The following is a 12445-nucleotide window of genomic DNA, read 5'->3' on the forward strand; positions in this document are numbered from 1 at the left end:
GCCAGTTGAGGACAAGAGGATTTTTTGAGGTGGTGAAACTGCTGTATATCTCGACTGAGGTTGTGGTTACACAGCTGCATGCACTTGTCAAAACTCATAGACCCATTTACCAAAATGAGTGCGTTTCACTGTATGTAGATTATCCTCCATTTTAGGAAAGAAAAAGAAAACCCAGCCCATGATGCTGTTATATTTCTTATTTTAACTAGGAAACAGTCTTATTTTAATTTAAATTAACTGTACTCACACCCCATACACACGTGTGTACATGTAGACACATAAATGTGAATTCACGTCACACACCCTCCACATCCATGGACCTGTGCACACTCCCTTACACACACTACACACACTAATGCATGACACACATGCACACGTGTGTGCACCCACATGCACCTGTGCACACACATGCAGACACACGTCCACACCCCCAGCCACCCCTGCCTCCTGCTCACCTGATCAGGAAGTGGACACAGATGATACTCTCTGACTGGGGGCCCCGGCCCCCCGACACCACCGTGGCCTGGGTCTGTGTCCACAGGTAGCCACCACTCCGGGCCAGGAAGCGGTACTGGCCTGTTACTGCCTGGCCCTTGTTCAGCACTGGGATGGGGAGGGAGTGGATGGGGTTGGGGTCAGGGGTCAGGGCTGCAGAAGGGACAGCTGGGGAGGGCAAGGCTCTAGGTGCCGGGGGCTGGGTATGAAGGAGACCAGGGAGGAGAAGGCTCCTTGGGGTATGGGAACAGGAAACTGATGGTGGAGTGGGGAGGAGAAGGCTCCCTGGGGGCTGGTGTTGGGGGGCTATGGCTCTCTGAGGTGTGGGGATGGAGGAGGTTCCCTGGGGTGGGGGCAGCTGGGGGCTGGCTCCAGGCCTGGGTCCTGCAACACATACAGGTGTGGATGCTCTTGCTGACCGCCTTGGAGTCCAGGGCGTGGATGTACTCGTAGGCGGAGGAGCCGATCAGGTCCTCGGGGCTGTAGCCGGCGACCTCTGCAATCCTAGGCGTGGGGGGAGTGGGGCCCGGTCAGGCCAGAGTTCAGCTGGCTGGGATGGAAAGCGGGGAGTGGCCAGGGGCAGGGGACACAGGGACAAAGCCAGCAAGCTAGAGCGAGACAGGGTTGTAAAAGAGCAGGGGCGACAGTGAGAAATAGAAAAGGGGGGGAAGTGTAGGCTAAACAATGGCCCCTCCAAAGATGACCACGTCCTCGTCCTCAAACCTGGGAACGTTCCCCCACGTGGAGATGTGCTCTCCTGAGGTGGGGAGAGCATCCTGCATGGCCCAGACATGAGAGGGAGGCAGGAGGCTCAGAGTGAGAGAAGTGAGGACAGAAGCCAGGGTTGGTGGGACGTGCTCTGACGACGGGGGACGGGGCCAGGGGCCCAGGAAGGCGGGCGGCTTCCAGAAGCTGGAAAAGGCCAGGAAACAGATTGTCCCCGGGGCCTCCAGAAGGAGCAGCCCATCCGACACCTTGAGTTTAGCCGCAGGATTCACTTTGGACTTCTACCCCAGAACTGTGAGTGAGTGAATGTGTGTTGTTTTGAGCCATGAAGTTGGTAATTTGTGACAGGAGCCGTGGGGAACTAATCTGAGGGGAAAGAGAGGGTGAGAAAGGGAAGAAGAAAGAAAAGAAGAAAGGAAGAAAGGAAGAAAGGAAGAAAGGAAGAAAGGAGGAAGGAGGAAGAAGGAAGGAAAGGAAAGGAAAGGAAAGGAGGAAGGAAGGAAAGGAGGAAGGAAGAAAGAGGGGAAAGAAAGGGGAAAGAGAATGAAAAGAGTAATAATGATGATTTTTAAAAATACGTGTCTATATGCTCCACATCAGGGACTCCAAAGAGTGCAGAGAACAACCACAAGTTGGGTCTGTACATTCCTGTAGGAAAGATGGGGAAACTGAGGCACGGCGCAGCTGGATGCACAGGCAGGATTTAAACCCAAGCGGTCACCATTCCTAAGCACCATTCCACGGTGAGGGAAAGAGGGAATATGTGGGAAAATTAAGGGAGAGAGGAAGTGAGGGAAGGAAGGGTACAGTGAAGAAAGGGAGAGAGAAAAAGAAAGAAAGCAAAGGATGGAGGGAGAATCAATAACGGCAGTTTACTGAGTGCTCCCTCTGGGCCGGGCACGGTGCTAATCGTTTTATACAAATTGATTTGTTTAAGGAACGCGATGGAAGGACTGGAGGGAGATGCTAAGGAAAAGAATCAAAAGAGAGAGACAGAGAGATTTGAAGGTAAAAAGACCCACAGAAAAATCAGAGAGAGAAACACAGGGAAGGGGTCGGGGTCGGGGGGCAGAGCAAGTGACCTTGGGCGCAGGGAAGCGGAGGAGCCGGGCGGGTGGACGGATGGGGGTGGGGGCTCCTGCCCACCTCTCATCGCAGTAGGTGAACTTCATGTCCAGGCTGTGGCGGCTGAGGAAGGTGCCCCGGCCCAGCGGGGGCTCCAGGCTGCCCGGGTGGGGGATGGCTTCACAGATGAGCACCAGGCATTGCAGGGGTGGCTCTGAGTTGGGGCTCCCAGCAGGGGAAGGGGGTGCAGGGGGCTTGTAGGTCCTCATGTGTCCAGAGCAGTGCAGCACCTGGTGGGTGGAGAGTGGGGTCACAGGGAACCCCTGAGCGATCTGTGTGGATATCTGCCTCTGGACCTGGGGCTACTCGTGGGGCTGGGAGGTATGTCCCTGTGGATCCCACAGAGAGCTGAGAAGAAATTCCTGAGGGCTTCTCAGATGCCAACCCCATGGAGACCCAACCCAGGAGGTGCTGATGACCCCAGACCCCAACCCCATGGAGACCCTGGCTCAGGAGGTTCTGTTGACCCCAGACCCCAACCCCATGGAGAACCGAGGCTCAGCGGGCTAAGGAATCCCTGCCCAGGCCCACAGTGATCTAGCCTAAGAAGGATTACAGGGACCACCAGACCCCAAATGCACAAACACCCAAACTCTTAGACACCATAAGGACCCGCTGGACCCGGCCCAGGACAACCCTGGACTCCAGTCCCCTCGAGACCTTCAGGGGCTCAGGCCCAGACTGGCGGTCCCCGGGCCCCTGCCCCTCCTCTGGGCCAGGCCCTGCCCACCTTCCAAGTGGCCGCCTTGAGGTTGAGGGTGCGCCCACGGCTAGTGAGAGTGCTCTTCATGCGCACGGAGAAGCACCGCTCGGTGGGGGCCTCCAGCTTCCTCCTGGACAGGCCTGGGGAGGGCCACAGGGAGTCACCGGGCAGCCGTGCACAGGCTCCAGTTCCCTCCAGCCCTGGGCTCTAAAGCCTCCCCAGCCTCACCTCAAAAATAGGACCCGGAACTAGAGAGGGTCCCCCAGGGGTAGGATGTGTCCCCTCAGACCCCCAGGGCAGGGCTGTGTCCCCCGCAGACCCCCAGGCCGGGCCTGTGTCCTCCCCTTCACTGTTTCTCCGAGTCCAGTGCTCCGGAAGAGGAGGGGATGTGCTGAGGGAGGGGCAGGGCCCATTTCCCCATCTGTAAAGACAGAAGGCCTCCAGGGACTCACTCTGTCTGGGGGTCAGGGCGTCCTGCAGCTCCTCTTGGTCACAGGGATGGATGAAATCAAAGATACTGTGTCCGATGAGCTCAAGCTGTGAGGGTGGGGGACAGAGGGCATGTCTTGGAGGGAAAAGGCTTTTAACTGCAGCCTCGGACCCCTCTTCTCCTTCCCATCCTCATCACACCTGCCCTAGTCTATGAGCCTGGCTGCCCTCACCAACCTCTTATTCATTCATCCATTCATTCAACAACCATTCATTCATCACCTACCATGTGCCAGGCCCTCTTCTAAATGGTACAGACAGAGAAGTGTTTACACTGACAAAATCTCTGCCTTGAGGAGCTTACTGTCCAGCAGGGGGAAATAGGCAACAAACGAGACAAAATGAAATTTTATATATAATCAATGCAATAAGTGATACAAAAAGAATAAAAGGATGGTTAGGTGATGAAATGAAGGGTGAGCTGTTTTAGAAAGAGCAATCAGGGAGAGCTTCTTTGAGGAGGTGACACAGATAAATTGCTGAACCTTGAGAGTGAGGTGGTCTTGGGGATGTCTGGAGCAAGATTGTTCCAGAAAGAGGGAACGGCAAATGCAAAGGCCCTGAGATGAGATTCCATTCAAGTCATGCCCGTGTGGTGGTTTGAAACTGTATGTATCCCCAAAATGCATGTTCTTAAAGTTAATCCTTTCTTATGGGTGTGGACCCATTGTAAGTAGGATCTTCTGATGAGGCTACTTCAATTAAGGTGTGACCCACCTCATTCAGGATGGGTCTTAATCCTCTTGGTCCTTTATAAATGGGTTGAATATATATAGAGAGAGAGAGGGAGAGAAAGCCACAGAAGCAAGAAGTTGAAAGCAACAAAACCCAGAAGAGAAGGGAAAGACCAGCAGAGGCCACCATGTGCCGTCCCATATGGCAGAGGAGCCAAGGATCACTGGCAGTTGTACTTCGGGAAAGAAGTGTCAGTTTGACGATGCCTTGATCTGGACATTTTCAAGGTCTCAAAACTGTAAGCCTGTAAGCTAATAAATTCCCATTGTTTAAGTCAAAACCATTTCATGGTATGTGGTTTGAGCAGCCTAGGAAACTAAAACACCTAGCAAAGACTCAACTCTTCATTCCAATTCAAGAAATGAGCCTGGTGCTGGGAGCAGGGGACATAGATGAAGTGGACCCTCATCAGCTCACAGTCTGGTGGAGTTGGGAAGAATGAGGTTTCCCTCTCTTTCTTCCATCTGTGCCTGGATTTGAATCCTGGCTCTGCCATTTCCTAGTTTTGTGGACTTAAGACATACACCAGGCTGAGCTCAAGGACTCAAACAAGTAGTGAAATTAGTACCAGGAGAGGGGTAATGAATTCTAGGCAGAAAAGCAATAGATTTCAATCGTGGAGACCATTTATGTGAAATAGAAAGAAAGAATGGTTACTCACTCATAGGGCTTGCCGTCAGGATTCAGTGAAATTTGTTCTACCTCCTAAATCTCTCTTATCTAGGTCTTGTCTTCATAGCCCCTATCCCCACCTCTCTTCTCCCACCTGAGTCCTTGCATCCACCTCCTGGCTGGTCTCCTAGCTCTAATCTTACTCCCTTCAATTCTATCTCCAAGCAATAGCTACAGAGATATTTCTAAAATGTAAATCTGATTCTACCTTTCTGAAACAACCTCTCCCCTGCTTACAATCCTTCCATGTCTGCTTTGGAGATAAACTTTCTAATTTGACCCTAAATAATATGGGCCCTGCTGATCTCTCTAACCTTTTCTCAACTTTTCCCATTGCACTCTGCATCTAGCCAGTAAAAACTTCCTTTATTTACCCCCAGGTGCTTTGTTTGATCTTGCCTCTGGCCTTTGTATGTTCTCTTCCCTCTGCCATGTTCATTCCCAATCTTCGCTGGTCCCATCCGTTCTCCTTACCCCCTTGTCTGGCTAGCTCCTTTAGGTTTCAGCTCAGATATCTTCTCCTCTAGGAAGCCCGCCATTACCTCCCAGGCTAGGTGAGTTGTACCTTCTTACCAAGGCTCCCTCAGTTCCCTGGGTTGCTCCACCCCAGCCCTGACGAGCCTGAGTTTTCCTGTCTGGTGACATGCCTTTCTCCCTTCTGTACCTTGGGCCCTTCAAAGGCAGGACCTGAGCTGTCACGGTCATCGCTGTATCCCCGGCATCACCCAGCACAGGGCCAGGCACACAGCAAGCAGCTCCTCTCACCTGACTGAGGCCCAGGTGTTTGCTGACGTTCTCCGACAGGTAAGCCATATCTCCCTCAGCGGTGAGCACCATGACGAAGCCCTCCAGGGCCTTCAGGTAGCAGGCATCCAGCGGTTCTCCCACTGTCCCCGCCTGGTTCCATTTCCCTGGTGCCCAGGGCAGGGTGGACAGGGCATCTCACATCAGCCCTGGCCCCAAACTGGCTGGACTCCCTCTGCCTTTCCTCACTCAGAGGAGGCTACAGGTACCTCCAGGTGAGTGGGGGCACATCCCAGTGGCCTGGAGTCCCAAAGGAGTGTGCAGAGCCAACAGGGAGTAGAATTCTAAGATAGCAGGGCCTCCTGGGGGACAGAATTCTAAGGAGGTGGGTCTCCCAAGAGAACAGAATTCTAAGGGAACCAGGCCTCCAGGGGATTCCGAATTCTTAAAGGTCAGGGACTTAGGGGAAGGAGGCAGAATTCTAAAGAGCCTGAGTCTCCCAGGGGACAGAATCCTAAAGTAGTGGGGACTCCCAAGGGACCTAAAAGGGTAGAGCCAACCAGAGAACTGAAATACTAGGGGGCAGGGAATTCTCATAGGGCATAATCTGCTAGGGCATTGCTCTACTTCCCCCAAAATAAAAGGTATTCAGAGTCCTGGGATTCCCAAAAGATGTGTGTGTGTGTGTGTGTGTGTGTGTGTGTGTGTCTGTAAGCCTCTTGAAGAGTGGACTTTTAACTGCATGGGGAATTCATCGCGATAGCTTCTGAAGGAAAGGAGGAGGGGGAGGCTGGAAGGGGAAGAAGGGCTCCCCTACGTTAAAAAGTATTGGGTGGAGGAGCCCCCTTCCAAAGGTATTTATTATAAGCGGACGGGCCTAGCCAGAATGGTCTCCCAGGGGACCAAATCCTAAGGGTTGAGGCGCCTTAGTCAGTTATCGGACCTCCTGTTTCCTGGGAGAATTCTAGGAAAGATTCCACAGGCCGCATTCCCAGGGGAGGGGCCTTCCACCTGATAGGCTACTGAGGGGGCGGGACTTCCCCGGAAACTGGGCTGCGGCTGGCGCGGAGCTCGAAGCGGGGCGGGGCCCCTCGCCTGGGAAGCTGTTGCAAGGAGGGGTGGGGCTCCGCCTAGGAAGACCTCCTCAGGGGGCGGGGCCTGGTCCGGGCCTGGCTTCCCGGGGGCGGGGCTCACCTGCGGCGCAGAGGCGGTGCATGCGCAGGTAGCTGATGGTCAGGCGCATGATGGAGGCCTTGTCCAGGTGCGCGCTGACGCCGCGCGCGAAGGGCAGCGTGTGCGCCAGCTGGTACAGCACCTCGGTCTCCTGGCTGCGCCGGCTGCGGGCCGCATCCCGGGACTTCTCCTTGCGCAACTCGGTGCTCGACCTGTGGGCAAGAACACAGCGCTCTCCCGCAGGGAAGAAGGTGGACGGGACAAGCACGCGGGGTGCCGCCCCTCAGGGCCCGAGGTCACAGAGGGCAGGGCCGCGTCCTCGCAAGCCTCGCTGTGTGGCCTGGGCGAGTTCCCGGGCCTCTCGGCCTGGGAGGGTTATCCCCTGGAGCCCCTCCTAGCCCAGCTTTTTACCTGTCCCGGTGCCAGCCCATGCTGCCCTTCGGGTGCCTTGCCTGGCTCCTCTCCTAGGCGTGCCTAAGGCTGCTCTGTCCCCTCCCTGACTAATCTGCTGTTTATTTCCCAGGCTGGGGACGGCTGGGGGCCAGGGAGGCCTCCTGCTGGGAGGGGGCGATGGCTGAGCTGGCCCGGGGCCAGGGAAGGAGGGAGCTTGAAATGTCTGCAACTTCCCGGGCATGCGGCCCTAAAGCCTCCAGGAATCCCCTCGCCTGCCCTTTCCCCTCCCCAGCCGAGCTGAATCCTCAGAATCCGTGAGCACACATCTCAAAGTCCAATGACCCACCAACGAGGGGCCCTAAGAGGGACAGGGTCTCCCCACGGTAACACAGAAAAGCAATCCCAGGTTTCTGTGGAGCCAACGGCTAACCTACTCACCCCTACCCTTAAATCCACTTTAAATACCTAAATTCTGTGTGGGAGGTTGGGAGTGGAAGTGTGCGATTGTCAGAAATATCTGTCGCTTAACTAGCTTGCACTGTTATGACAGTCCTTGTGCCAAGCCTGTAACGACGTCCCCCATCTAATGCTCAATATCCCCACTGAACAGATGAGGACACTGAGGCACAGAGAGGTACAGTGCTTGGCCATAAGTAGTGAAACCAGAGTTTGAATACTGGTCAGCATAAACACTTTTAATTATTCTCTGTCTCTTTGGCTCTGGGCTTGTCCCCAGGTCTTAGTGCCTCTACTGGTTTTTGTCACTGTTTTAAAATCCAGACTCCAGGTCTGTCTGAATCCAAAGTCTGTGTGCTTTAATATTTGAATAAAGAATTACAGAGCATAGTACTTATGGTATGGTATATAGTATATAGTCATCTTATATGCATTAGATAGTATACTTATTCTCTTACATAGTCTGTAATCTCTGTATTTATAATATCGACAATGCCATTAATACTAAGCAGGTCTAATTTGCTAAGCATTGGTGTCTAGCACTGGGTTAAGTAATCTGCCTATAGGCAGTCTCTCAATCTTCAGAAGAGCCCTGGAAGAGAGGCATTCTACGCTTCCATTTTACAAAGGGGAAACTGAGGATCTGACCAGTGAAGTCTTTTGCCCAAGAGATCAAGAGCCAGGAACTGGCAGAGCTGGGATTTGAACCCGGGTAGTGAGGTTCCAGTCTTCATGTTTCTGTCTAATCCCAAAGGCAAGCCCGAGGCCATTTCTGGGGGTGGCACCAGCCCTAGTCCCAGACACCAGGGGGAGAGGGGAGGGGATTTTGGTCCCAACTATGGATGGGAAAAAAGCCCTCATGCGACAGGGTGGGAGGCACAGAAGACGGCCCTTGGCGGGGAGTTGGATGGATCGAGGCTTCAGGAATCCCCCCAGTCCCTCCCTCGCTGGTGGGGAGCAGGGGCCTCCCGTCCTGCCCTGCCCAAGAGGACATTCCGTCCTGTTCTGTTCTGTTCCAGCCCTGTTTGTCTTCCTGCCCAGAGGGTGGGAGGGCCTCCCTGAGCTGGGGGCCCAGGCAGAGGGAGGAGGAAGGAGGAATGGGGGTGGGGCCAGCCCCCCCACTTCTCAAGCAGCTGGGATCCCTAATCCTCTCTGTGGCAGGGCTGCTCCTGCCATAGAAGGAGCCAGCTGGTGGCTGCAGGGACCCTCCTTCCAGCTCCCAGCCTGTTTCTGTTTCCTCCTCCAAGGGGAAAGTGCGGGCCTCTTGCTCCCATCACAGACGCCTGGGTCTCTGGCCTTTCCTGGGCTAAGCTGAGTGGGGGGCTAGTTCCTTGGGCTCAGGCCTGGATTCCAGTCCTGACTCTCCCACTTATGAGCCGTGTGACTTTGGGCGAGCTGCCCTGCCTCTTTGAGTATAACAAATAGCACCTACCTCATAGGGTTGGTTTGTTTTTTGTTTTTAAAGATTAAATGAGTTACTATTTGTCAAGGGCTTAGAAGAGGACCTGGCAAGCAGCTAGTGCTATATAAAGGTTAGAATTTTATTATTTTTCTCCCTTTGTTCATTTCCAGGATGGCAGGTTCAGGCTCCAGAGGTTCTTAGGTGCTGCAGTAGCATGTGGGGTTTGGTGGTGAATATGTGAGACGGTGTGTGTTTACCTGCCAGGTATGTACATGGTTCACACACAGGTACCTTGGGGTGGAGGACTAAATAATAGTGATAATAACACTTTTGACTTGTTGAAGACTCACAAACTAGAGAGTTAGAGGGTAGGAAAAGTATTCTCCCTTTTACAGAGAGAGAAACAGGCTCCTGGCCCAAGGGCACCCAGCTGATGATACCAGCACCTTCGGCATTTTCACCGCTCAGTTATGCTCAACCTCACACCCCAGTTGATCTGACCCTGTACCAACTATTCCAGCACCTTCCGCATCTTCACTGCTCAGTTATGCTCAACCTCACACCCTACTTGATCCGACCCTGTACCAACTATTGCCTCCCCCATTTTCCTGACAAGGAAACAGGCCCAGGAAGGCAATGTGACTTGCCTGAGGTCACACAGCTTGTAAGGAGAGCAGAGTTGGGATTCAGACCCGGCCTGTGTACTTCCGCCCAGAACTGTCTGACTTGAACTCAGTGTATTGGGCACCTATTGAGTGCCTTGCCCAAGCGTCCGTTTCTCTTACCTCCCAGGCTCCTCACCTTAGTCCTGTGCAGAGGGGGTATGGCCCTTGTTTTCCAGGCTGTGGAACTGAGGCCCAAGAGGCATTCAATCACCAGGCCACACAGCTTGGAAGCAGGTGAGCTGGGGTTCGAACCCTGGCTTTGGGGTTTGTGCCCTTAGAGGCCATGCCATGGGTCCCCTGTCCCTGTCCTTCCTTTGCCCAGTGGCTCAAGTCCCCTCCCCCTCCCCCAGCCCTGCTGCCTCTGGATCTCCCTGTCTGGCCCCATGCCCAGCCCCAGTCCAGCCCCCTGGCACTCTGCCCGGCTTGGGACGTGTGGCTGGAACTCTGCCACCCTTCCTCCGTGTTCTAGCTGAAAACAGAGGGCGGGGCCAGGGTCTGGAGGTCCCAGGCTGAGGCCTGAGAATGGGGGGGCTCAAAGAAAGGGGAGAAGCCCACCTCTTCCCTGCCCTGAGGAACTCACCATCTACAATCCAAGGCAAGGACAAAGTGGGGAGACCCTGCCCCACATTCAGGACTGCTCCTGGGCCTCTCCTGACTTTCAGCTGGTTATTGGGGGCATCTTGCAAAAAGTGTAGGGGATTTGGGGTGGGGGCTAGGTCGTATCTAGGAGGGACCACTGCTGGCATTTCCTGGAGGTGGCCTGAGGGGCCAGGGGCTGGATTTGGGTTCAAGAAGGGACCCAGGGGAGGTCTCTGGAACCCCAACTACTCATTCCCAAGGACAGGTAATCTGGTGGAGTGCTGGTCCCCAAAGCAGTTTCTTCTCTGGGGTTTCCTCTGCCCCAGGAAGGCACCCGGGGCAGTGTGCCCCTCTGGGACTTCCCAAGAATATCCCTGCCTGGGGTGAGATGGCAGCAAGCCCAAGCTGGGAGCAAGAAAGAAGGAGGGAAGGGGGCGTGGGGAGCCCACTCACCACTGTCCAGACCCCCTTTGGCTGAAGTGCCATCCTGGGGGGCGCGGAAGGGGATGGTACCGCGGCTGGGATCCGGGTGCAAGTTATGAGTGGGTGGTGCACAGCGGTGGGATGACACGACAGGAAAGGGCTGGCCTTGGGTGGGGAGGAGGGGGTGCCCCAGCTCAGCCAGGAGGGGCCCCCACCCAGCCAGGAGGGGGTGCCAGGAGGGGCGGGGCTGGGCTGCCCCCTAAGGGGGGGGGTGGTGTTCCCTGATCAGCCCCGAGCCATGGACTGGAGTAGAATGAGGTAGGGAGGGGGATTTGGGGGTGTGTGTGAAAAACAGGGGGGTGTGGATGGATCCAATCAGACCCACGAAGCCAGGGAGGAGGGAAGGGGGTGAGGCTTGCTGGATGCCTGAGATTGGAAAAGGAAAACCAAGGGACTGGGACATTTTCTGGGGACCCCTGGAACAAGGCCAGATAGGAACCCTTGGGAGTGGAGCCTGAGCACAGGTCCCTTTGTGCCCCTGCAGTCTGCACCTGCGGGAGGTGAACCCCCAATTCCTCTCTGCTGAGGACCACTCCACTGCGGACTGCGGCAGGGAGCACTCATGGCACGCCTTGCAGGGTCTCACAGTGAATCAGGCACAGCACCCCACATGGGGGTCTCCCCAAAATATGGCTTCAGTGGGTTTCCCCTCTCCCTTCAATATATGCCTAAGTAATAAGGACTGGGTTGGGTGGGAGGTGAGATAAGGGGCCAGACTTTGGGAAGTGTGTCAGCCTTGTCTCCCTGTTATTAAAGGGGGTGACCCTACCTTTCCAAAGGAGATGCAAGGGCCCCTGAGAAGGGGATCCCGCCGTCCATTTCTAGGGGAACCTAAAGTTGGGGAGACTGCCGGGGGGAGTGTGCTCAAAGGGGATCCCTCTTTTCTTGATCTCAGAACTGAAATCCCGATTCCAAGGGATTTCCTATATCTGGGGAGGCTCAATTTTGGGGATACCCCTTAACCCCTAGGATCCCAGGGGGCTGGTGGCAAAGAACAACCTCAATTCTGGGGTTCCGGCGGCCGAAGGAGACAATATGTGGAGACTTTGCCTCCGCCCGGGGACTGCTCAAACCCAATTCCGTGGGGTCCCCGAGTTTCACCCCCAACCAGGCGGGAAGCGCACCCAGGGCTTTAGGAAATCAGGGATCACGACCCCGAGATTGCTCCGGGCGAGAGGGGCGGGGCAGTCGGGGACTTGAGGGAGTCCCCCAGCCCTGCAAATCCCCTAGGGCTGAGGGCGCGGCGGGGATGTGCACCCGCGCACTCCCCAACCGTCTCAGGGGTCCCCAGCAAGGGAGCCCCCCAATTCCTCTCATCCCTGTCCCGGAATCGCGTACCTTGCGCGCTGCTGCCCCAGCGCCATGGCTCGCGCGTCGCGGCTCGGAAGCTCTCCGAGGCCCCTCGCCCCCTCCCCTGGCCCTGCGCGCCCCCTCCCCAGCTCCGCCCCCTGCCGCGCCGTTGGCTGCGTCGCTCCCCGCCCGCGGTGTGATTGGATGATGGGCCCGTCACTCCTGAGAAAGAGGCGGGACCAGAGGCGAAGGCTCGGAACGCTAGGAGGGGTGGGTGGGGGGTGCCGTGTAACACACACGCGCGCACACACTCAC

The 12445-nt window shown here is 55.6% G+C and overlaps 1 protein-coding gene across 4 annotated transcripts in view; it reads right to left on the bottom strand.

Annotated features, from left to right (window-relative positions):
* The window catches only part of HIF3A (hypoxia inducible factor 3 subunit alpha), a 28341-nt gene extending 16119 nt beyond the window's left edge, over nt 1-12222 (bottom strand). For 2 of the 4 annotated variants that reach the window (XM_037819714.1, XM_037819712.1), the window contains exons 1-8: nt 12179-12222; nt 6884-7074; nt 5711-5856; nt 3502-3586; nt 3077-3189; nt 2368-2576; nt 893-999; nt 456-603 (exon numbers count right to left, since the gene is read on the bottom strand). In XM_037819714.1, the coding sequence (XP_037675642.1) occupies nt 456-603; nt 893-999; nt 2368-2576; nt 3077-3189; nt 3502-3586; nt 5711-5856; nt 6884-7074; nt 12179-12204 (1025 nt within the window). In that variant the 5' untranslated portion in view covers nt 12205-12222. Of the gene's footprint in view, nt 1-455; nt 604-892; nt 1000-2367; nt 2577-3076; nt 3190-3501; nt 3587-5710; nt 5857-6883; nt 9964-10810; nt 11017-12178 lie in introns of those variants that run through there. The other 2 variants (XM_037819715.1, XM_037819716.1) reach the window with 2 other exon arrangements.
* Between the last annotated feature and the right edge of the window lie 223 nt (nt 12223-12445).

This window comes from Choloepus didactylus, chromosome 27 (genome assembly GCF_015220235.1).
Source record: "Choloepus didactylus isolate mChoDid1 chromosome 27, mChoDid1.pri, whole genome shotgun sequence".
NCBI lineage: Eukaryota > Metazoa > Chordata > Mammalia > Pilosa > Megalonychidae > Choloepus > Choloepus didactylus.